General features: G+C 39.0%; 1 protein-coding gene across 5 annotated transcripts in view; it reads left to right on the forward strand.

Annotated features, from left to right (window-relative positions):
• The window catches only part of PDE5A (phosphodiesterase 5A), a 141734-nt gene that overhangs the window by 32986 nt on the left and 81921 nt on the right, over positions 1-26827 (forward strand). For all 5 annotated transcript variants that reach the window (XM_042935616.1, XM_042935613.1, XM_042935617.1 and 2 more), the window contains exons 4-5: positions 24248-24319; positions 25959-26048. In XM_042935616.1, the coding sequence (XP_042791550.1) occupies positions 24248-24319; positions 25959-26048 (162 nt within the window). The remainder of the gene's footprint in view (positions 1-24247; positions 24320-25958; positions 26049-26827) is intronic.

A 26827-nucleotide genomic window follows, 5' to 3' on the forward strand; every position in this document is an offset into this window, starting at 1 on the left:
CATCACAATCAACTGAGGAACTCTAAAATACTACCAATTAAATCTGACTCTCTAAGGGCAGTGTATAGACACTGATATGTTTTTAAAGCTCTCCAAATCATTCTAAAGTGTTGCCAGGGTTGAAAATCACTACTCGAAGTGAAAACAAATAGATTGGAAGCACCCACACTGGGGCATCTTAACCTTGGCTGCACATTAGAATCACTTGGGAAATATTGAGAAACTTTAATGCCCAGGCTTCACCAGAAATCAGTCTCTGGAGTTGGGGCACAAGCATCAGTATTTTGACATTCCCAGGTGATTACAATATGCAGCTAGATTTGAGAACCACTACCAAAGATACTAAAAACACTTCGATGCTGCTGCTTGATATATATTCAAATTATGACATCTTTCCTTTCTCTCCTCCATCCGGTCCTTCACCAAGTTCCATTGATTTTCACTGTTGGAATTTTTCTCACTTCAGTTCCTTTCCTTTCATACCTATTGCCATAATTCAGATATTGAAGCAGTGCTTGAACTTTTAAAATATTCTCGTAAGAGGCTTCTGTACTTGCATTCAGTTTCCCTTCAGTCCTCCCTGCTATATGCCCTGGGAATTTTCCTAAAACACAGCATTCTAAACCAGTGCTTCTAAGACATGAATGTGCATATGAAATCACATAGGGATTTTGTTAAAATGCAGTTTCTGAATTCTGTAGGCCTAGGTGGGACCTGAGGTTCTTTTCTAATAGGCACCAAGTTGATGCAGACACCCCAAGTCTGCAGATCACAATTTGACTAACAGGATCCTAAACAAGACTATTTTTCAGTAGTCTAAAATAAGTTCTCAGTGTCTTAGAGTTGCTACCTGGTTTTTTAAAGGGGATAGTTAGAGCCAAAGTCACTAAAAGTACTTGCAGTTAAACCATGAATGTGAAATTAATTAATTAACTACTCAATTGATTAATTAATTCGTTGGTTAATTAATTGGTTAATTATGTGGGTGAATAAATAAAATGGAAAATGCATGGACTAACGATGGGTTGCCATATATAGCAACTAAGAAGTATGTCCCTTGCAATATTTGTGATGTAGTTAAACTAAAAATTAGTTGTCGCTCATCTGAAATTAAATTTGACTAGCTTTCCTGTATTGTATCTGATAGCCGTAGTTGTAAACCAAGAGCTAGGATTCTGTGCGCTTGAGAAGACTGTATTCAGCTTCCAGTTAGTTAAGTATATGGGAAAATTGTGATCCAGAAAACAACTTTGTACTGGCCAAACACTCAGCCTGAATCATTCTCTGATTAACTTCTCTTTCTAAATAGTGTGAACAATCTCACCAACATTGGGGATTGGGGGAACCCATGAGAATGTGCAACAAAACCACCAGGGCAGAGTGAGTGGGACCACAGGATACATGTGTTTCTCTCTTTTTGACTACCTGGGAAGATGACTTAAATTAAAACAAGCAAAAGGCTGTATTGAGGTATAATTTAACACAATAAAATTCATCCATTTTAAGTGTATGGCTTGATGAGTTTTGGCAAATGTGTATACAGACATGTAATCATCACTGCGATCCAGATACAGAACATTTCTGTCACCTCAGATATTTCCCTGTACCCCTTGCAGTTGATCCCATCCCCCTCCCTCCCTCAACCGCTAACCCCTAACAATCACTAGTCTGTTTCTTGTCACTATTGTCTTTGCCTTTTCTTAGAATGTCATATAAATGGATTCCTACAGTATATAGTCTTGTGTGCCTGGTTTCTTTCACTTAGTATAATGTTCGTGAGATTCATCCATGTTGTTGCAAGTATCAGTAATTTGTTCCATTTTATTTTATTTTATTTTATTTATTTTATTTTATTTTATTTTATTTTATTTTATTTTTTTAATGTTTATTCATGTGTTTTGAGACAGAGTGTGAGTCGGGGAGGGGCAGGGAGAGAGGGAGAGGGAATCCTCAGCAGGCTTTGTGCTCTGTCAGCGCCGAGCCTGACTGTGAGATCATGACCTGAGCCAAAGTCAAGAGTCCTGTGCTCAACTGACTAAGCCATCAAGGCATCCCAATTCCTTTTTATTGATGAGTGATTTATTCCATGGCGTGAATATACTAGTTTGATTATTCATTCATTGGTTGATAGACACTTGAATTGTTTCCAGTTTTATGAAAAAAGCCACTATTATGAAAGAAGCCACTGTGAGTGTTTGCATACAGGTCTTTGTGTGGACATAATGCTTTCATTTCTCCTTGGTAAATATATAGGAGGGGACTTGCTAGGTCATATGGTAGGTGTATGTTTAATTTTATAAGAAACTTCCAGACTCTTTCCCAAAGTGGCGCTACCACATGTGTTCTTACCAACAACATAAGAGTTCCAGCTGCTTCACCTCCTTGGCAACATGTGGTATTATCAGTTTTTAAAACTTAAGCTGTTTTAGTAAGGATGATTTGAATTTGATTACGTGAATATATATATATATATTCATATAATATATTCATATAATATATTCATATGATATATACATGAATATATTATATGAATATATATTATACATATATATTATATAAAAAAATATATATATATATATATACATATATACATATATAACCCCACTTTCAACTAGGGCTGTCTGCTTACTTCCAGATCTGATTAAAGTGGGTCCAGCTACAGGTCCCAGATTGTGATTGTCCAGAGCTCTTCCTCAGATTCCTGCTAGGTTCCTGAGCAACCTTAGTCTGCCTGCCTCCATGTCCCTTCATCCTCTCCTGCTGTCTCTGCTTTACCCTGTAATGACTAGATAGGAAGCCAGGGCTCTTCACTGGTCTTCACAAAAGTTCACTCACACCAAGCATTTCATGGAACAAAGAAACCTTCAGTAACTTCACTAGAGACTTAGTAACGTTATCAAAAGGAGGGTTTCCAAACACAGCTTTTAAAAGGTCTTGCTGACTGTCCCCACTCTCTACCTTCTCCCACCTGCTCCCTCTCTCCCATACTGGCACCATGCAGTTCAAAATTATTTCCTGTGAGAATCATTTCTTCAGAGAAAAAGGAATGAAGAGAAACAGAATAGAATCCTCTGCTATGCAAAAGAAAGAAAGAAAGAAAGAAAGAAAGAAAGAAAGAAAGAAAGAAAGAAAAAGAAATTTGGCTGACAGAACCAAGGCCAGTAAGAAGATGCAGTATATGACTTTCAGAATTATCTTCAAATTTATAGCTATGTAGACAAACTCAGGGCAATGTTATTTTTGTGTACATAAAGAAGTACTCTTTTTTCACAAAGTTTTTGAAGTTAAGGTGGAAGGCACAAGTAAAGCTTTTGGAGTAATTGCCTTTTTTTTTTTTTTTTAAGTTTATTTAGTTATTTTGAGAGAAAGAGTTCGAGAATGCGCCCGTGTGAGTGGGGGAGGGGCAGAGAGAGAGGGAGAGAGAGAATCCCAAGCAGACTGCATGCTGCCAGCACAGAGCCTCATGCAGGGCTCAATCTCATGAACCGTGAAATCGTGACGAGCAAAATCAAGAGTCGGTCCCTTATCCAACTGAGCCACCAAGGTGCTCCTGGGAGTAGTTGTTAAGACTGCTGGCTCTGGGCTTGAATCCCATTACCACTCACTTGATAAGTACCCAGGTTGCAATTAGTTAATCCCTTTGTTTTTCAGTTTTCTCATCTGCAAAATGGTGTTATAAAAGGACCTAACTCCTAGGGTTTCTGTGAAGAACAGATGGGTTCATGCATGCTAAGGGCTTACAGGCACACTGAAAGTGATCAATAAATGTTATGTTTTAAAAGGAGACCTAGAACTAACAGAACTTTTAGGAGAGATAAGGAATGATATAATTATATGAAGAGGTCATTAGCCACATGGTATAACCAGCCAGCTAGGACCAAGTGATAACCAGAGCAGTCCCTGCCTTAACCTGATCTGTTGCCCCCTAACTTTAAGCTTAAAAGAAAAATGCTTTTCACTGTTTGTGCTCATAAATAAGGTGAAATCAATTTGGTGTTTTCCCTTTTGTTAGTCCAACTGTATTGAGTAAGCCAATGCCAATTCCAACTAATTACCAGGGAACCTCAAATGAGGTGTGATTTTATAAACAGTCAGTAAATAGTTTATTTTACTGATTGTTCACAAAACGTCCTGGTACTTGTTAGTGACCAGTGTCTTAAGGCATAGACACTGACGCTGGAAAGCTGCTTGAATGGAGAAGCTGAATATTGAATACTAAAGTCTGAACTATAACAGAATGCAGAAAATTCAGGAAGAGTTTTATGATTCAGAAAAATATTTAATTTCCTTATTTGCCTTGTCTTCCTTTGAAATATTTCAACTAATTAAAAATTTTCTGGAGCTCTTTTCATTAATGATGTAATCTTAATGTGTGATAGAGCAATGCTTTTTTTAGAAATCAGGATCATAGATATTGCTAAACTTCTGTGACAGAAATTTTTGAAAAGAATTGTAGTGGGTAAGTTTTTGCAATCTTCCCCTGTCCTGCTCCCTTCTAAGAGAATGGGGTTAATGCACAAAGTGGCGGGGGGGGGGGGGGTGTTACTGAAGAAGCTTGAAGAGATTAAAACAATTTATTTTGGAAAGGTCAAAGAGCTGTTGGCTAGAGAAAATAAATGAAGATGAGAAGAGGAAGGGTCAAGGGAGAAAAGATAGCCAGCCCAGGCTGTATATTAGAGTGGTTTGAGGACTGTGGGGTAGGAACTTGGAAATAACTGCCTATCCTGTGGAAACTATTCTAAGGACCTGGCATATATTAATTCATTTAATCTTCCTAGCAGCCATAAAAAGTGGTCATTATTTGTTCCTACTTAACAGATGAGAAAACAGCCATGGAACATTTAGGGAACTTACCCAAAGTCACATAACTAAAAACTGGCAAAGCTGAGATTCAAATCTAGGCAATGTGTAAGTGAAGTAAGTCAGACAGAAAAAGGCAAATACCAGATGATTTCACTTATATGTGGAATCTAGAAAGCAAAATTAAACAAACAAATCAGAAATAGAATCATAAATACAGAGAACAAACTGGTTGTCACCAGAGGGGAGGAAGGTGAAACAGGGGATTAGGAGGTTACAAATCTCCAGTTTGAAAATAAAAAAGACATGGAGGTGAAAAGTATGGCTTAGGGAATATAGTCAGCAATATTGTAATAACTTTGTATGGTGGCAGATGGACTACACTTCTGTGGTCAGCATTTCATAATGTATGTAATTGTCGAATCACTATGCTGTGCACCTGAAACTAATATAATATTGTAAGTCAGCTATGTTGTTGACTGTTCAACAACAACACAAATAGACAATCTGGCTATAGAGTAATAACATGGGAAAGAGGGTTTCTTAAAATTCTGCTGTGAGAATGGGGCATACCTGGCTGGCTCAGTCAGTTAAGCATCCGTGTCTTAGTTTCCGCTCAGGTCAGGATCTCACGGTTCCATGGGTTTGAGCCCTGCGTCAGGCTCTGCACTGGCAGGGTGGAGCCTGCTTGGGAATTTCTCTCTCTCCCCCCTCTCTCTGTCCCTCCCCTACTCACTCTGTCTCTCTCAAAATGAATAAACTTAAAAAAAATAATTCTGCTGTAAGTGATGACTGCATCCACTTTCTTCCACCGCAGTGAAAGGGCTAAGAGAGGGGGATGGGAGGTACACTGGTGTATTTAGTGTCGCTCATGCAGAGACAGGACTTGAGGGTGAAAACAAGGAGATCTGGCTGTATTCTGATGACTTTTAATGTCAAGTGTTTAAACCACTCTGCAGACAGACTCCAGGAGGAAATTTTCTCCAGGGATAAAAGAGTTACGGGAGCATGTTTCATATTAATCTGGGCCAGCGTGCTCCAGCGGAGAACCATGATGTGCACATGAAGCATAATGAGAAAAATTGCAGCAAACATGAATTTTAAAGACTGCTGTCAGATTTCTTTCAGACGTACTGCAGGATTTTTTTGGACTTGGCACTTGGACCAGTTTTTATTTTTGTCGCTTGGCATTAGTCTTTTCTATGACCAGACAATTCTTTTATGTTTAGTAAAGAAGTGCAGGGGAAATTCAACTCTTTCTATCTCAGATGACCCATTTCTCAAATACTGCCCTCCCCTGAAGTATTGCTCGTTATGACATAGTAGAGATGTCATAGGCATTATGTATTTATACATAATGTATTTATAGGCATTATGGAAGTCATTGTTGTGAAATAATGCAAGTTCTTTGAAAATTTCCTACTGATCTGAGCTGGAGATTATATCCAATATTGTCTTTCAGGCTGGTCTGAAATACCTGTTTTCTCTGTCGACTGTAGTTACTAAATATAAATCTAATTTGGAATCACAAATTTTTTTTCCTCCTTTATTTTTATTTTAGCATACTGATTTTATTTTAACACACTTGATGACGTACTTACTACTCTTCGATGCAAATATAAGTTATGAGAAGATACATGGTAACTTTTTTCCAGTGTGGTAAAGGAACATTTTATTTTAGCTAACTATCTAAATTTATATCTTCTTTTAAAAAAAACTGAAAATTAAAAAAAACCTTAATTTTTATGAATGTTTTTATGAGATAAATGCTTTGATGAATCAAAGAAATTTCATGCCTGCAGAAATCACAAAATAAAGCATTAATGGAAACAGATGTGTATTCCTGCTGCAAACGTAAAGTTTTCTAGAATTTAGGTTCTATGATCTTATCTGCTTATTTTATTTTTTATTTAAAAAATTTTTTTTAATCTTTATTTATTTTTGAGAGAGAGACAGCGTGTGAGCAGGGGAGGAGCAGAGATAGAGGGAGACACAGAATCTGAAGCAGGCTCCAGGCTCCGAGCTGTCAGCACAGAGCCCGACGTGGGGCTCGAACCCATGAACTGTGAGATCATGACCTGAGCCGAAGTCAGATGCTCAATCAACTGAGCCACCCAGGCGCCCCCTTATCTGTTTATTTTAAAGTAATCTCATTTTTTTCCTCTGAATTATCTTGTTTGGACAAATAACTGTTGAATCCCTAAAATATGCAGAGCACTGGTCTAGGCAGTGAGGATATTTAAACAATGAAGCAAGGAAGGTACTTGCTGGAAATTTTTTTCAATTTCAAGATGTAGATCTTGTACACTAGACGTTAACTATCAGTACGTGGTAACAAGACAGGTGTTAAATGAGTTCAGTATTCAACTCACTAGGTCACAGGAATGACTGAATTTTGAGACCTAGAGAAATTAAAGAGGAAAGAAGTAAGCTGTGGTCTCCTGCAGCAGATTCCTGCTGTTTATATCACAGCCTTACGAGAGAAGCACATACAAGCTTTACATGAGAGGGTGGAGGCAGGGGAGACGCTTGCCAGCCATCTCGTGCTTAGAGTGCCGACTGGGTCTTAAATTTGACAAGTAAGCTTGGAACAGATAAACATTATGGCTTTATGCATAATCCTTCAATTCTAAGTCAGGCTAGATGAAAATACAGCCACAAAAAAAAAGCAGAGTTTAATTGCAGACTGTCCGTTGATCTAGATCTATTTTAGTCTTAAAGAATTGGCTAGTTTTGTGGCCTTTTTAAAAAACGTATAAATTGTTTATTGCACTTGTTCCCCAGTGATACTCTTTCTCCTGGCCTTGCTTTTAGAAACAAAACAAAAGTACTCCACAAAGTTTCCGTTTGTTCTGGACTTGATGTCATGATGGTGATGATCTTTTCTCATTGCTTTTCCATATTGCCTTTTAAATAATAAGCAAGTATATTTTACAGAGAAGATGGCAAACACTTTCCTAAAGAAAAAAACCACTTGTTAAGAGCAGCAGATGAAAAACACGGTGCTAATAGGTTAAATTCCTGAGGCTACACTGCTTACCCAGGAGAAGAAGAAAGGGTGAATGAAAGCTTGAGACTGATAGGCTGTCTTTCCCCAAATCTCATTTTTAATGCTCAGAAAATCTGGTTCAGACTGAAGACTATGTTTTATTCAATATGAAGTTTATCTTCATTAGTACTTTCAGGATACCCATTCCAGCACTTGTTCAAATGCATTACATTTTAATCTAATAGATCATTTACAAATTTAATTTTGAGAAGTTTTACATAGGCCCTGAAATAATGACTAGTAGAGGTCTGGAACATGTTGCAGATAAGCATAAACAATTCCTTTGTATAATATCTAACCCAGAACTACATAATTAGGATTTTTAATTATTAAATAATTTTCAGTTTTTCATGCACTCTTAACAGATTAAGGTGGTCGTCAATAATATTGCTACTCTCCATAGATATATGTGCAGACATCTGTATTCATTTAGTAAAAGCTACGATTACATAGGTAAAGTGCTTTATAAATTGTTAAATACTCTATATTCTTTCTTATTATACCTCATCTAAAAATCTCTACTTATTTCACTTCTACCAGAGTGGAAGTGAATAATACAGGCTTAAGAAAAAAATTTTTTAATATTTTTTAATATTTAAGATTTAAAAAACAAAGAGTGAGAGATAAAGATCTTTAAAAATTTTTGAACCATATTTTTCTATTTGCATCACTTCATGGTAGTGAAATAAAGTGAAAAGTAACCTGGATTTAGGATTCCAGATCTGTTTGATTATTACACATTATTTGATGGTCATAAGTACTGTATTCATGGTCTTTTTCAATGTAACAAATTGCCCTAAGCTGAGTGATTTTGAACAACACACATAGATTATGTCACAGTTTCTATGGTTCAGGGATTGTGGAGCAGCTTAGCAGGCTGAGTGGTTCTGGCCCAGGTTCCCTGCAGGGGGCTGCACTCAGGATACAGGCAGAGGTGTTTGGCTCATGCTTGAGGATCCACTTCCCAGAGAGCTCACTCACATGCTTGCTTGTTGGCAAGAGGCCTCAGTTCCTCACCAAGTGGGGCTGTCCGTAAGTTGCTCAGTTTCCTCACCATGTAGCAGAGGGTGGGCAAGAAGGAATCTCCAGAGCCCTGTCTGGCCGAGTCACCAGAGTTGTGCACCTTGGCTTCAAGGTATTCTCTTCTTTAGAAGCCCGGGCATCAAGTCCAGCCCAGACTCGAGGGGAGAGGAATTACGCTCCACGTCTTGAAGAGAGGCGTATTAAAGAATTTGAGGAGATGGAAACCACCGGAAGTACTAGATCTGCTTTGAGTCTTTTTCTCTTTCCTTAAAAATGGCCAGCTGATAAAAGAGGAATTTTGTTTGTCAGTTAAAATTATTTCTCACCCTTTCACGTACTAAACAATGACACGAATCACCAGAAGCAACATTTAAACAAAGATGGAGAGTTGGTGTGTACGGCTCAGTTGGCATGGGGGAAAGAGAAAAGAGGAAGCAGAAAACTTAAAAAAAGGAAGACTGAGGAGAAACGAGGAAGATGTCTGCTTCTTCGGGCTGTGGCAAATGATTGAGGCATTAAGAGGCTTCTGAAATGTTATGTCACAAATGCTGGTCTATATGAGATCACTGTTTGCATGTAATGTAAATGTAATGTTCTGCTTCATAATATCCACAGGAAGTGCTCACTGGAATATCCTCGTTATCTCTCTGCACCATTGTTTTCTGCATCCGTTGATGAATCAAAAGCAGAGGGAATGTGTCTAGTCCTTTGGCACATTGTTTGCTTGAGTATAAACTGGAAGGAGGGAAGGGCGCAAAGACAAGACTGTGTAGGCAGGCAGAGGCAAGATCATGAAGAGCCATCCAATGCCCTGCAGAGGGGGTGCTGATTTTTTTTTTTAAGGCGGGAAATATTTGCTATTACTTAAAGATCTGTATGGCCACAGCCTTAATGATGGACAGTTTCCTTGTTTAATATATAACCCAGAGCCACATAAGTTGACGCTTGATAGATCTTGATAAGTAAATAATTTCCGTATTTGTTCATGTATGGATAAAGTTTTGTATCCAGAAGCAGGGAAGTTGGTAAGGAGGCTTTTGCAGTAATCCAAGCTAGAAGTGGACCCAGGCTGAGGCAGAGGAAGCAAGAAGTGGATTTGTTGCACTTCTGTTTGAGAGATAGAAGGATTGATAAAATGGAGGAACAAGCAGAAGAATCTATAATAGATTTAGGTTTTTTAGATAGGATGTAACAGAGGAGAGTTGTGATATTCCCTAAAGAAAAACATGTAACAGAAAGTATTGGTTTGTGGGGATCAAAACGATTAGCTCTCTTTTTTGTGATATGTTATTTTACTGTTGAATAGTTTCTTCTCTCTCCTTGAAACTCAAGGCTGCCTCCCCACCCCACTTTCGGCCGATGGCGTTGCTAAATATTTCAGTGAAAAAAAGCAATTAGAAGCATACTTCTATAAGAGAACTTATTCTGTCTCCCTTTCCCGCCCCTGCATCTGAGTCCACATACTCTGTTTTCCCTTTTACTTCTAGGGACAAACTGTCTGTGAAATAGCAAGGGTCAGTCTCACACGTGTGCACCAGATCTCTCTCCATATCGCCCAATCAAGGACAAATCTTGGCAGTTTCCCCCTTCCCAGTGGCCCATGCCCGGAATCACCAGTTTTTCCCTCTCTACAAAACTGGTTTGTCAGTATGCATATATGCTGTTATTTCCCTCATCTTAAAAGCAAAGCACCTACTGGACCTCTCCTTTCAGAGACCACCTCGTTCCTCTGATCAGTATCAGAGCAGGTCTTGGAAAGAGCTGCCCACAACCAGTTGCCATTTCCATTTCCTCCCATTCTCTCCTGAACATACTCCATCCATGCCTTTGCCATCCCACTCTGTGAAAACCGTGCTTGGCAATGTCCTGTGACTTCCACAGGGAGCCAGGGATCGTTCCTCAGTCCTCACCTGGCTGTGCCTATCTGCAACATGTGACATGTGACTGGGTGACCAGTCATTCCTCCAGGACAGATTGTTTTCACCTACTTTCTAGGACCTCAGAATCCCTAGTTTTCCTCCTGCCTCTGACTGCCTCTCTGCCCCCTTGGCTGGTGCCTGCTTATCACACTGCTGCTGCTCAGCTCAGCCCTGGACCCTAGTCTCTGCTCTAACTACATGCACTCCTGCAGTGATTTTATCTACGCTCATGGCTTTAAATACCATTTATATGCCAACCAAACAGATGCTGCAACTGTACAGTTTCTTCAGTTTAAATTCATATGTTCCGGTGCCTGGGTGGCTAAGGCGGTTAAGCGTCCCACTCTTGGTTTTTCGTTTGGCTCAGGTCAAGATCTCACGGTTCATGACTTCAAGTGCCCCATCAGGCTCTGCATTGACAGCGCAGAGCCTGCTTGAAATTCTGTCTCCTTTTCTTTCTGCCCCTTCCCCACTTGCTCTCTCTCTCTCAAAATAAGTAAGTAAACTTAAAAAACAATGAAATAAAGTCTTCTGTTCAACTGCTTACTTCTCTGCCTCTGCATGTCTAACAGGCATCTTGAACTTAACATATTGAACACCGAACTCGTGATCCCCCTTCCCACCAAACCTGCTCCATGATCATCCCCACCACACTTAACGACTTCTCTCATTCTGGCTAAATTCCTTGAAGCCATCTCTGCCCTCTTTCTTTCTCGCACAGTAGACATCTAACTCACCAGTAAACACTGTCGGTTTTCCCTTCCATCACTGTTCTCCACCTGCACCTCCATCACCCTGGTTCAAGGCACTTGATATGTAAGCCCCTGAGTTACTACTGTAACTCCTTAACTAGTGTTCCTGCCTCAAGCCTTTGAGTCCTTACACTCAATTCTGAACACAAACTTTATAAAACTTGTTAGAGCCCATTACTCCCCTCATCAAAACTGTCTCATACCACCTTATCCCAGAAGAAAAGTTCCACATGCCCTGTCTCCTGATGCTCCTCTTATCTCCTCTCCTGTTATTCCACTTCCCATCCTCTCCAACACACTGGCAGTCTTGCTGTGTCTCAGTAATCAGGTAAGCTGCAGCCCCAGAGCCTTTGCACATACTGTTCCCTCTGTCTGGAAGGGTCTCCCCTAGTTGTCCTCATGGTTCACTCTCTCATCTCCTTTGGGCTTTTGCTCAAATGACATCTCAGTGAGACTTTCCTTGTCCATCCTTATTGAATTTAAACCATTACTTCCATCCCTGTTCTGTTTTCTCCATAATACTTAAGCACTTAATCACTATCTGACACACTACATATTAACTTACTGGTGTGTTTCTGTTTCTCCTCACTAAACTGTACGCTCCACCAGAGCAGGCTTCACAGAGGAGGTGATGTTTAAACTGCGTTTGTGGTATGCAGTAATCTGGTTTACCTAAGAACTTCTTTTGTAGAAGTTTTTCTCTGCCAGCTTAATGCATGGTATCCAAAACAGATTGACAAGTTAAAGGATGGCAAGTAGAAATTTAATCAAGGCTATGTGTTAAATGGCATTATGGCTGGGAGCTTCATGCTGACTCTTAAGAGCTCAGTAATAATACTTTTTGTTGATATTACCATCTCTATTTTAATTTTAATTTTTTTATTTTTAAAAATTTACATCCAAGTTAGTTAGCATATAGTGCAACAATGATTTCAGGAGTAGATTCCTTAGTGCCCCTTACCCATTTAGCCCATCCCCCCTCCCACAACCCCTCCAGCAACCCTCAGTTTGTTCTCCATATTTTTGAGTCTCTTTTGTTTTGTCCCCCTCCCTGTTTTTATATTCTTTTTGCTTCCCTTCCCTTATGTTCATCTGTTTTGTCTCTTAAAGTCCTCATATGAGTGAAGTCATATGATTTTTGTCTTTCTCTGACTAACCAATTTCACTTGCCTAATACCCTCCAGTTCCATCCGCATAGTTGCAAATGGCAAGATTTCATTCTTTTTGATTGCCGAGTAATACTGTATTGTGTATATATACCACATCATCTTTATCCATTCATCCATTGATCGACATTTAGGCTCTTTCCATGCTTTGGCTATTGTTGATGGTGCTGCTATAAACATGGGGGTGCATGTGTCCCTTCGAAACAGCACACCTGTATCCCTTGGATAAATGCGTAGTAGTGCAATTGCTGGGTCGTAGGGTAGTTCTATTTTTAGTTTTTTGAGGAACCTCCATACTGTTTTCCAGAGTGGCTGCACCAGCTTGCATTTACACCAACAATGCAAAAGAGATCCTTTTTCTCCACATCCTCACCATCTGTTGTTTGTTGCCTGAGTTGTTAATGTTAGCCATTCTGACAGGTGTAAGGTGGTATCTCATTGTGGTTTTGATTTGTATTTCCCTGATGTACCATCTCCATTTTAGATGAGGAAAGGTGGACTTGGTCAAATACAGGAAATTTCCCAATATTACGTGTCTTCTCTGTGGCAGAACTGGGATATAGACCCACATCATCTTTATTCTAAGGCTGCATTTTTCTTACCATGAAGTAATTACCTTCTTTCATCTTTATTAATGGTTGTACCTGAAAAGCTACCACCCAGCTCTTTTCCTATTTTAGTTTTTGAAAATGCAAATTACAGACTGGGATAATATAATAATAAAAGGCAGAGTTGCAAACAATGATTCCAAATACTGTTAACTTCTTTGTATATTATCTGGCACAGCTGTGTGGGGGAGGGCATGTCTTTTTTTGCCAGCAGCACCTACAATTAGGAGTTTTGTTAGTGAGACAGATGTCTGCATATGAACTTTCATGTATGATTACCTTCGCAGGCTCATCTTCCATGTGAAGGAAAAAACACCTAGAAATAAAATTATGTTTTGGCTATGGTGACATAACAGGCTATATTCTCTATGTGAAGGATTTGTTGAATGTAAAAAAAAAAATAAAGATCATAAATATGCACATACATTCTTTTTGTCCTGGATCTGGATCTCTTAAGCTAAATGATACGGGTATCTAGCTTCTCATGGCCGGGAGCTGGTTAGCTGGACCGGTACAGGTGAGAGCAGGGATGTGAATACTCAGTTCAGCTTTAACAAAGGAGATGGTCTCACAAAATCTTTGATGCCAGCTCTAGTTTATAAATGGGATCCAGCCTATTTTGTGTTTTGATGCATGAAACTTGCTTTTTTTTTACCACTTTTGCTGTGTTACTTCTCTTCTGTTTGTGTTTAGTGCACACTATGGGCACACCACTTTACTGTGTAATTATCAGGAAGGTTTATTAGTACAGCATCTTACCAGGCTGTAAAGACGTGGACCTCTTACAAGTGCAGGCAATGGTGGAACAGACTTGACCCTGGTTTAACAGAGTCCAAATCCAACAACACCATCCAGAGGTAAGCCTGTGCTGTGCAGGCCAGCAGCTGGCAGATTGCAGATTACCACCCTGAAAATAAATCTTAGTTATCAAATAGATCCCAGGCTCTGAAGGCATTTTTGGCAATATCATGTATAAGGGTGGGCACAAACAGTGGTAAATTTATTCTGACACAAAGTACAGTTATATAATATACATCAAATATATAGTATTTTTTGTTATTTTGGACTTGTTCCCAATTAGGGAGAGAGAGTTTGAAAGAGAGAGCTCTGAATTTGTAGCAAAAATGATTTAGTCTTGAGTGCTGGCTTCTGATCAGCGATTCCTTGAGCAAGTTTCTTCACCTCTCTGTGCCTTAGGTGACGCATCTGTAAAGTTTCAACATGAAGTACAAACACAGAGGGTGGTTTTAAAGGTCCTAGTGAGACAAGGAATGTGACAGTGCCCACCACTGAGCTCTTCACCTAGTGAAGGTTCAGAAAAATGTCTGTTTCCTCCCTTTATGAAGGGTGGCCAGGCCAGAGAAATGGGGGAATGGAAAGTTAAATAACGGTAAACACTGAACATACCCTGCCATGGGAAAGACGGCAGGCTCTTCTCTGCCATGTAACTTTCGTGTCTCTGGCAATTTTTAAAGGCATGTAAGGAGACTTTGCATGGCCATGTGCTGCTCTGTCTCAGGATTAAGTCTCTGTATCCCAAGGGACAGAAAGGTCTAATAAGGCAAAAGGCTCCTGTGGTTCTAGATTTAAGACTTTTACCTCATTGCTTAAAAGCTAGTAAGGCAGAGAGTTTAGTATTTGGCAGGGGAGAGGGATTTTTTGTGTAAAGGGATGAGAATAAACACTAGGATCAAGAATTATCCCCAGCATCCCCTTGTCTGGAAGGAACCCAGTCTCGGGTTGGCACCACTCCCACTTGATGTTCCTAGGGCAGGACAGCTACTGACCCCCAGAGGCCGGATTTGTTCTGGCCCTATCTGGGGAACATCCATCCTACCTAATAACACAGAGCAAGTGGTCAGAACCTCTGTCTGCTTCACCATTACCAAGACAGCTGGGAACTCGGTTCAAGGACCATCACTTTCATATACCATCAGCAATTATAAATTTACTTTTAAGGGGCACATGGGTGGCTCAGTCTGTTGGGCGTCCAACTCTTGATTTTGGCTCAGGTCATCCCAAGGTCATGGGATCAAACCTTGCTCAGGCTCCATACTGAGCATGAAGCCTGCTTAAGATTCTCTCTCTCTCTCTCTCTCTCTGCCCCTGTCCCCAGCTCATACTTTCTCTCTACAATTAAAAAAAATTACTTTAAGACTTTTGAAAACTGAGTTAAGTTTTATATACAGTGAAGTACACAGATCTTAGTGTACAATTTGATGAGTTTGACAAATGTGTATACATCTGTGAAGCTAACACCCCAATTAAGATATCTCACAAACTATGGACAACACTGTGCTGATTTCTGTTACCATAGATTAATTCTGGTTTTTCTTGAAGAATCTACTTATTTTTGAGAGTGTATTATATATCCCTGAAATACAGGACCTTTTTATGTTGCATAAGAGGTTCTTGGATATAAAGATATGACATAAGATTTATAATGGAAGTCAAAACAACTTTCGATTTGTCTGCCATTTTGGATCTTTGTTTCTTAAAGTTATAACTTTGAAATTGTTCCATTCCCTTTGGTGAAAATACACATTAACAAGATAAGCATATGTATAGGATTTGCAGACAACAAATTTCCAAAATCCTTGGTCTTCACGATTCCTTTGAAGAATAGTACTTAAGAACCTGTATTTTATATTAGTGCAGGTTTTGCTTTCCCTTTGGGAGGAGTAGTAGAAAGAACTAGGTTTGGGATCACACCTGCAGAGCATCTGGGTCTGCACATTCTTGGACTCCTATTTAACTTTTCCGAACATCAGCTACCTCTGTGATAAAATGGGAATAATTGTGTCTACCTGAAAGAGTTGTGGCAAAGGTTAAATGAATTAACAGATACAAAGTGCCTGTCATATAGCAGGCCCTTCCTTCTCCCTTTTTCAAATAGCAGACTTTTTAGGATTATGAATTTTTTTGGCTGGGGATAGATTTATTAACTGTATTAGAGATATTGGCCATTAATCATGTATTTCTCATGTCAGTTATCCTAAGGGCATTGCTGTTTATATCTTGTAACTTTCTCAAAGTTTCTTTTCAACTTGGCTGCCTCTTCCTAGCCTCTCGGGCCGTGAGAATAAAGTAAAAGCGTCCACTTCTCCTGTATTCATACTTGTGTTGTCTGCAACCCTGGAAGATCCATAAACGTATTCTTGAGAGAAACGGTAGGTGTAGTGGTGCTTATACGTATAAATGGATAACATGGATCACAAACAAATAAAGTCAGTCTTGCTAGTCATTTAAAAAAAATCAAACCTTGGTTCTCAAATTTATTAATAAAAGCCAAACAACAACAGAATGGTCACAATTCACAAAATTACACATAGGCAACACAGGAGAGCCAATAGATAATAAAAATTTTAAAGCTGTTCATTCTCTCTAGTAATCAGGAAGATGCAAATTAAAGCAACAGTGAAACACATTTGTATAGCTGTCAGATGGCCAAAAATTTAAAAGCCTGATAATACTAGGGGCTGGTTAGAATGTAAGGTTTACAAAAATTCTTAAGCATTGCTCGTAAAGGTATAACTTCTGTAATCCCTCTGAAGATTTCAACAAAGAAACTCTTAGGTATGTGCACAAGCAGACCCATATAGAGATGTTCACCGTAGATGTTTTTTAGAATTCTAATAGCAAAAAATTGGAAACAACCCAAACATCCATCATTTGGGGATTAGATGAATAAAATTTGGTATGGAATACAACATTATATATAAAATGAATGAACTAGATCTATATATGAACTGATTGAAAAACAACATTGAATATAATAATAGGTTGCAAAATTATGCATTTCTTATTATTTTATTTGAGTAACCTTTTTGAAAGATGAAAGTACTAGGTCTTGTTATAGATTCATATATTTCTTAGGAATGCAATGTTAGGGGTTGACTCTGGGAAGGAAAGACGGGAGAAAGAAGAATGGCCCTGGAAGGAGAAAGTCCAATTTAATTTTCTTAGATTAATTCAAAAAAGGAAACATCCTCAAATATTAACACCTCGTGTTAATATTCTTTATCAGTGATAAAGATATTCTTCTTTATCAGTGATTCTCAAAGTGTCTTTTATCTTTGGACCAGCAGCATGTGGCATCACCTGAGAGCTCTGAGAAATACAGATTCTCGAGCCCCAACCCAGATCTGCTAATCTGAACCTGTAGAGTGGGGCCCAGCAAGCTGTGTTTAACAAGCCCCACACTGCCACTGTTCTAGGTGACAGAGATATGGATGTTTATTATCTTATTCTCTGTGATTTTCTGTATTTTTAAAATTAAGTGTTAAAATGAACAGTCTTAAGCTTTTCTTTGCCACTCTCCCGAAGTCCTTCTAGGCCCTAAGTTCCAGCTCCATAACTAAAGGATTATTAACAGCATAAACTTCTTACTGCCACATCAGTTCTCAGATGTGGAGAGATCACTTAATATCAAGCAAAAGGCAGAGAAAGAAAATGGGCAGATATAATTAACTATTATTCGAATGTGAATTGTTGAGTAAGTACATCACCCTAACAAGTATTTGATCCTTCTGACACTTTCCCATTATCGTCAACAGCAAATCTCCATCAAGCATTGAGTGCATTCGGGACAAAGCAAAGTACTGATGCTACAATAAGGCATAGATATAAATCATGTCCTTAGAAAACAATCTAGTTGGAGAGCCGGGATGAGAGGAGAGAAAACGAGGTTAAAAATGAGAATACCTCATTGTGAAATGTATGGCATACCCAGCTGCCACACAGAATTTCAGAAGGGTTTCAAGGGAAGCTTTCTGTAGACTCTGCCTCAGTAGAGAAAGGGGAAGGTAATATTTCAAGGAATGATGTGAACAAAGGTCATCATAGCATTCTAATTCAAAGACCCATTTAAGTGATCTTGTTTGAAGCTGAGGGTGTGGAATCCATTGTCAGTTTTCATCCTTTAGATGGATGGAACATTACAATGTTTTGAGTAAAAAGGTGATTTGTATGTGCAGAGCAGTGTCCCAAGAAGATAAATTTGGCATGAGTGTCAAAGGTCGACTAAAGGCAGAAAAACAATTAGCAATGATATGTCAGGGCTCTCAAAGAGAGTGAGGATTTAAATGGTGAAGCACAAGATACAGTATGGAGTGAGGGAAAGTGAAAAAGGAATGGAGAATGATTCTAATGGAATGTGTTAGTTTCTTATTGCCTCTGTAAAAAAAACTACCAGAAATTTAGTGGCTTAAAACAACACACAAGTGTATTATACAGTTTTGGATGTCTGAGTCTAAAACAGGTCGCACTGGGCTAACATCAAGGTGTCAGAGTATTGTGTTCCTGTGTGGAGTCTCTAGGGGAAGAATCTGTTCTCTTGCCTTTTCCAGCTTCTACAAGCTGCTTACATCCCTTGGCCTGTGGCCCTTTCTTCTGTCTTCAAAACCTGAAGCGAAGCATCTTCAAATCTCTGACTCCAACTCTTCTGCCTCCTGCTTTCCCTCATAAGGATGCTTGTGATTACAGTTGGAGGACCCACCCAGATGAGTCAGGATAATCTCTCCATCTCTAGATCCTTAAGTTAATTGCATCTGCAAAGTTCCTGTTTGCCATTTAAGGTAACATAATCACAGGTTCTGGGGATTAGAAGGAGAACATCTTTGGGGGACATTATTTTGCCTACCACATGGACTATGGCCATAATTTGATGATTGTCTAGGATTTGGAAGAGAGGTGAGAAAGCCCGGATTGGTCATACCAACTCTGTCACTTTCAGTTTGCTTACTTGTAAAACAGAAGGAGAAGGTGGTATATGGGTGAGATTCTCTTCCAAGCCTAATGCTCTAAGTAGAATGTCACCTCCATGAGGACATGGGTTTCTATCTGTCTTGTGCTCTGCTGGGTCTTCATTGCCCAGAACAATCACTGATATATGAGAGACTCAGAGATTATTTTTTGAATAAAAATATTTTTTGTTGGATGAATGACTGAGTCAAGTAAATTTTTGAAAAGAACACTGGGGAGACTCCTCCACTGGCTCCTGTATGTATTAAATTCGCATTTTCTTGGTGAAATAAGGTTTTGGCTCAGGTTATACCTGGTCTAGGGGCCCTGTCATTATGATAGTGGCATTCCATGGATGGGAGAGAAGGATAGCTAAAAATTGTAGAGTCTGCTCCTTTCTTCCCTTGCATTTTTAGCTTCCATCCTGAGTGTCCCCTGGAATTGAGAATAAGGAAGTGTATTGAGATTGATGTATGGCCTCAGTAAGTGTCTGGGGCAGCTGCTAATTGAAGAAGAAATTGCTCACTGTGGCAATGATCAGTTGCCCCTGAATTGACCAGCTGTCACATTCCACACTGTTCACTCAGTGAGAGTCAAGTCTTGCCCTTTGCATTCCTAAAAGAACACTTGACCCTGTGAGGACATAATATCCATTTATGCTGTGCAAAGTGCCAGTAAAATAGAAAACAGAAGTTTCTTTGTGCTTAAAAAAAAAATAGCATAGAGTACTGCCATTTGAGGATCCAGGTAGCCAGCAGGTAGGCAGAGTGATTGGGGTTTCTGATGTGGAAACTAATACTTTTAAGGGGCTTTGCCTCTCAGATATGAGGTCTGACACACACTTGCCATAAAGGCGATCGTTCGAAACTGACATTTAAAAAGCCTATGGTTAGCAGTTACTTGGCTTGAAGACAATGAGCTAATTTGTTTAAAGGGGCAATAGATGACCGAAGAAGGAAATCAACACAAGGAGGGCAGAAGGTGCTAGTTTTGCTTAGGATCCTTGAAATTCAGAGAATTAAACTCTTTTTGGTCTTTTACTGAATTATGTGATCTTGGACAAATGCTATGCTTTTTCTCCTATTTTTACCTGTTTTTTTTTTTTGTTTTTTTTTTTTTTATCAGTGCTGTTTTTAAAATGTCATCCATCTGGGGATGGAAGCACATGTATGTATTAGATATATGTTCTTGGTCTAATAACTCTTTGAAGAACATGCCTGTGTTTTTAATACAAGTTATATTTAATTAATTGTCTCTTAAATTAACCTTAATATCTGAATCTGTAAAATTATTAGTAAGAGAAGTAATTGGTTACCAGAAAGGTTGAAAAATTCATCATTGGAAATCCTCATTCCATGACATTGCCTAAAAGTAAATATCTTGTCTAATATTAGAGGGGGAAAAAATTGTGGGTCAGGGGAATTCAATATAGTAAAGATCTGGTGTTGAAGGAATACAAAGTAGGTTTTAAAGCCTATAAACAAGACTTCTGGTCTGTTGGTCAGACTGTACAGATGCAGAAGAATACCCCTCCACAATTCTGCAAACAAGTAGAAGATAAAATTTTACCAAAAACAAGTTTACAAATTACAGATGCACTCAAGAAAGGGAAAACCCACAGGTGTCAGACACAGAGGGGAACCCAAGATAAGAAACGTGAGCATGGAGTCCTGACCAGATGGGCTCACGAGGATCTGAGATTCAGGATAGTGACGAATGTCCAGGGGTAGCATCCGCAGGCTATGGAATGCATACACTCTGCAGGAATAGCATGGAAGGGCAGGGAGGGGAAGCCTAGATGAGTGATGGTTTCATTCATGAAAATGGGCCTGGCAAATTCCACCAGCAGACAGGAGAAGCCTCAAGGAAGCTTGTCTCCTGCCTGCTGCTGTGAGAGAAAGAAGAGGCACCTGTGAACCATGAGAACATGAGCCTGTGCTCTACACAGGTATGGAGTTCACATTCACACTCCCAAGGCAGTGCCAAGACAAACAGGAAGTTACTGGGCACAGATGCTTCATGACTCAGGGAAGGTGGGACTCCTGTGGAAAACAGCCCTTGCTAAAGGTGAACTCTCAGGCAAAGAGATGAAGGACAGCAGGTATTAGTATTTATAAGAGAAGGAGGAGGAGGAGGAATAGACAGATTTGAAAAGTGAATCTGATAGAAATTCCAGCATGGAAAATAGTTATTGAACCGTGTGAACAGTCTTGTGTTGGTTGAAAATTGTGAATAATGACTGATAGTATGGTTTCAAGGACACTGTTGTTTTAACTACCGAGAAAACTTTTCAGCCCATGGTTAGAAAAATGTTTATCATATAAACAGTTCTGAGTATCAAATGTGCAGATTGAAACTGAGGTTGAAATTGGCATACAAATTTTAATACAGGAAGAGCTGAAGGGATCATCTCCAAGTGCACTGAAGAAGCCTTGTTTGAAGTTCTCTTCTACTTAAATGAAGTTGCCGCAGACACACTGGGAACAGGCCATGCTTTGATCCTGCTTCTCTGGTAGAGGTTGATGCTCACTGACCCAATTCGAAAGTATTTACCCCCTGCCCCTCCCAGCTCTCGCCTACCACCCCAGGTCAGTCTGCAGATCACTGACCAGGTTGAGGGTTATCTGTAGCCTGCAGCCTTGGACCATAGTGAGCTCATTAGCCCACACCGGCTTTGTTCTCATTCTCAAGAGACTCTAGTGATCTAAACTGACCAATGTTATCAGTTTTACTGGTCTTGATTTCAGAAAATACATTATGCCACTGATTTGCCTCTTTTAAGACTAGGGAATTAACTGTTCTCTCACTGTCAATTTATGGTGACATCATGATCGACTAAAACGTTAATACAGTTTGGTGACCATTTAATAAACAACTAGCTTTTTGTGTCTTTCTATTTTTGAATGAGTGGGAACTTTACTTTCTAGCTTGAGTACATTGCCTCACACAGCTCCACATGCATGTAGTGCATTACTACATCCTTTTTTATACTGTGTAATCACCTGAGAAGGTTTGCCTAAGACTCTTTGTATCTGTTTGTAAACTTCCCTTCCTTAAAATGAAGATTTAAAATTTAAGTCTTTCTTTTATAAAGCCATTTACTAAAGACAAATGAAAACTCAGATGTTATCATGTCTGAGAAACTGCCTCTTTACCCATATTATGTGCCCCCTTCTGTACTCATAGCAGTCTGTGGGCATCTGTATCATTGAGCTGATCACACCGTCCTATGTGCTTTAAGTGTATATTTGTGCATCACCCGTTCTTGACCCAGAGCTCCTTCAGAGTAGTCTTTCTCCCCACTGTTGTCTCTCCTCAGTACAGAGTAGGCACCTCAGTATTTGAAATAACCAGGCTGTACTGATCGCACTGTGTATTAGACCCCAGTGACCCTCAAGTGGCTCCTGTCAGTTACACTCAGGTGAACATGCTAATATGCAATCCAGACATTTTTGACCATAGACATAAGTTTTTGTATGCATTTAGTCATTGAGATTGGAGCATCTGAACATCTATTAGCCATTTTCAAGAGCTAAAGGGTACACACAAAAAAAGGGAGAGTTGAACTAAGGACAACAAAAAGGTACAGGACAATTGGAGAATTCTGCTTTTTTTTTTTTTTTTTTTTTTTTAACATCCCTTTACTCTGTCATGGGTCATGGAGGGAGGGTGTTGAGAAGATCGGAAAACTACATCAAATAAAAATGCATTTCCCCTTCCTTGTTCTGCTCTCCTAGCCAAGAGTTTTATATCGTTTTTTAGAGCTAAGGGACCAGAAGGAGCTGAGGAAAAAAGGGTGAGCCACACACACAAAACCAAGGGCTTTATATTCCTAAAGTATAACCATTTAGGGGATAATAGCTGTTCCACTGATATTAAATCACACAAGGAAGGAGAAAGTACAATTCATAAGAGGAAGGAGGAAAAAAACAAAAGGTAAGTTTTGAAGGTCTTTAAAAGACTAAAGCAATTATTCAGACTGAATTTGGAACTAAACAGGTAAGTAAAATACACTTTCAAGCAGAAGGAAGAGAAGGTTGCTACACCTTTTATGGAAACTTAAGACATATTCCCAGAGTTTGAGCTCAGTCTTCTTAAGATACAGTTTACCTTTGATTCATTGGAAGTAAGACTCAGCCTGTTAATTCCTGTGTTGGGTTTTCAAGAAAACCTCTTTTCCCAAAAATAAGCCTATTGAGGGTAAAACAATTTTTAAGGTCAGAAGTTTCAAAGGAAGTTGGACTACACCCCTACATTAGAAATTATTTTTCACCCTAATTGGCCACTGGATCCTGTATCATTTTTAGTAAAAGACTGTGTTTAACTAAACCATTTGAAATATTATATTTAAAGCTAATATAACACGTTCATTTTATCACACATTTAATTTGGATGTGACAGAAATTTACAGTTTATTTTTCATCCAAAAATCTTGAAAAATATTCACTTAAAATGTGATGGCCAACAATATTTCCCACAATGCAGAGTGAAGTCACAGAATCAAATATGGTGGGACCCAAAAAGCTGACAACATTTGAATTCTTATTAGAAAAGACAGGGGCACCTGGGTAACTCTGTCAGTTAAGTCTCCGACTCTTGACTTCGGCTCAGGTCATGATCTCATTATTGTGGAATTGAGCCCCACATCGGCTCACTCACGCTGAGCATGGAGCCTGCTTGGGATTCTCTCTCCCTTTCTCTGTGCCACTCTCCCGGCTTGCGTTCTCTCTTCTTTCCCTCTCTCTCTCTCAAATTAAATAAATAAACATTTAAAATATATAAATTAAAAAAAAAGGATGCAGCAAATGATACAGAACTAGTTCAAAGCTGAGGGGTTTTGTTTTGGTTTCAAAGTTTATTGCTATTTTAAAGCACACGTAGGGGCGCTTGGGTGGCTTGGTCGGTTAAGCGTCCGACTTCGGCTCAGGTCATGATCTCACAGTCCGTGAGTTCGAGCTCTGCGTCGGGCTCTGTGCTGACAGCTCAGAGCCTGGAGCCTGTTTCAGATTCTGTGTCTCCCTCTCTCTCTGCCCCTCCCCTGTTCATGCTCTGTCTCTCTCTGTCTCAAAAATAAATAAACGTTAAAAAAAAAAAAAGCACACATAGAATCCCACCATAAACACATTTCGGTGAATTTATACCAGTAATTTCAGTCAGTGAAATTGCCACTTTTTTGTCCTTATACCAGGTTGTTGGTGTAGCCCAGGCCATCAACAAGAGATCGGGAAATGGTGGGACATTCACTGAAAAAGATGAAAAGGTACCAAAACTTATGTCTGCTGTGATGTCAGTGTAGGAAGATGTTTTCTCTTTTTAGTGTATATAGACTTAGCTATTGCTGAAATTGTTGATCACAAAAAAATCACGGTTTAAAATGATCTGAAATGTTCAAAAGTGTCTCTTTCCTACAGCTAACTACAGTGCTTACTTTGAGGTCCTAGGGGTAGTAAGTCCTCAGAAACCCCCAACTACCTCCTCACTGTGTCACCAAGTCCCCTGCCCCCCAAGGGCTGTGTGCATGTTGGGGCCATACAGAGGGCGACATGGTATTTTAACTATCTCATTTACCTTTCATCACTGCTATAAATAAATTCAACGCTGAGTAAAAATCCCTGAAGCTCCAAGTTCAGAACTCCAGGTCAGTTAAAAATTGGAATTGCCTCCTGGGGAAGCAAATTTCAGAATGTTTTATAAGCTTTGCACACAGACGGTGGGGCGCCAAGGTGTGAATTCAGGCTGGATGATGTGAATTTAGCTTCAGAAAGAGCGGCAGTCAGCATTATTTTATTACTCTTCCCATCCAACTCTGAAGGAATACATTCCATGCACCACATCGACATGCTTCCCGTTTAAGGACGGAAGCCCCTAAACCTGTTTATAACTTCATTCTGTCAGTAGGTTTTATTATTTCTCTTCCTGAATATGTAATTATATGTATATCGTGGAGCCTACTGAATTCTTCTTATTCAAGACTGTCGCTATTTATGTCCCTCCCCTGAAAATTAGTAGGAACGTTTGGAAGACATTCAAACAAGACAGAGTTATTTTTGTCTCCATGGTGTAGGCCGTACTGGCACTTATGTTGGTCCCCATGTTTTAATTTCTTCAGAACATAGCAAGTACCTTTTAAAATCAGTGTAATAGACATCTAGTCTCCTATTCTGTTAATGACACCTGAAAATATTTGGTGGGGAACATGGTTCTAGAATGGCTTTATATTTATATTTCATCATTTTCGCATTAAGGTGATCCCTTCTTGAAAGAGTTGCATTTGTAGGCTGTATCATCTCTGGGCAAAATAAGTATAATTGTAAATAAAGTATGCCATGGACAGACTTGTTTTAGTCAATAATTAATATAATTGTGAGCATACCACTATAAAATAGTGTACTGTGGATGACGATCCGTGTTAAAAAACATACTGAAGCTAATATTTTATACAACCTATGGGACTGTTGCTGCCAGTATTCTCCCAATAAGTATGTTAGCTTTCATCAGCCCCAGTAATAAGTTACAGGCTATTTATATAGTCTCAGCACAGATCCAGCTCTTAATATCATTCAGAGACAACACCAAATTTTGCATAGGGTGAATTTCAGTTTCAAATGGCATAAAGAGATCTGTGTCCTACTCCCTCCCGTTTTCTCCTTGGTAATTTGTAACTAGTGTATGACTTTAGGAGATGGTGTTAATACTGGTCATCTACTTACTGTACCAGTTAGCTAACACTTGCTCTGCATCAGTTCTTAATTCTGTGCAGAATCAACATGGACCCTTTGGGCTTTCTAATATTTATTTCAGCTATAAATACTTTGGGATGCCTTCTGTGTTTCAGACAATATAACAATACAGTTTTGTAGACAGTTCTTAATTTGGCTGTTGTCTTCCCTGTTTTCTAGGACTTTGCTGCCTATTTGGCATTTTGTGGTATTGTTCTTCATAATGCTCAACTCTATGAGACTTCACTGCTGGAGAACAAGAGAAATCAGGCAAGTCTGATTACTAAAGAGAGCGTATAGGAATTCTTTTTTTAAAAAATTGTTAAATTTTTATCCAGGTAAAATATGTGTATGATTAAAAATCCACTTAATATTTTAGCTGTATCTTCTAATAATTTTTTTCCATTTCCTGTATTCCATGCTCTGTTGCTTTATCACTGTTAGAAAATATTCATTAACTTAAAAGAGGTGGATTTATTTGATTTACATCACTCTATACTTGCCATTATCCTGTTCCACTAGTATCATTACATCTGTTTTATGTTACTGGATGGGTTGCATTCATAATGTTAGATACGGCTTTTAGTTCTTGCCCTATCAACTAGAGACATCATCTGTTGATTCTATGCTTCGTAAAATGAGGATCTTAGCATCCCTCATCTTTCCTTCCCAACTGCCATGACTTGCCTCTGCTTTTCTCATCAAACCTTTTTCTGTTGCCCACATTGATAACATATATGTTGTTCTACAACCATGGTTAACTTTTAGTAAGTTTTAGTTTAATTCTCAAGTTGTGATTTAAAATAAAGTGTTTATAAGTACCGTGACTATGTAAATGTTCATATTACATTTGTTACACAACTTTCAGTTTTTCATGATGTTTCTGAATTCCATTCCTTTTTTTCCCCCTTGAACTTTTCCCCTGAGTATAGAGTAGCCCTCATGTTGTTAGTTTTTCCCCCATATTCCCCATTATTTAGGCATACTGTTGAGTTCTTTTCCTTGGAGATCTCAAAGTTGAGGTTTTCCACCATTTCTCTTCCAAGCTG

This window comes from Panthera leo, chromosome B1, assembly GCF_018350215.1.
Source record: "Panthera leo isolate Ple1 chromosome B1, P.leo_Ple1_pat1.1, whole genome shotgun sequence".
In the NCBI taxonomy this organism is placed as follows: Eukaryota; Metazoa; Chordata; class Mammalia; order Carnivora; family Felidae; genus Panthera; species Panthera leo.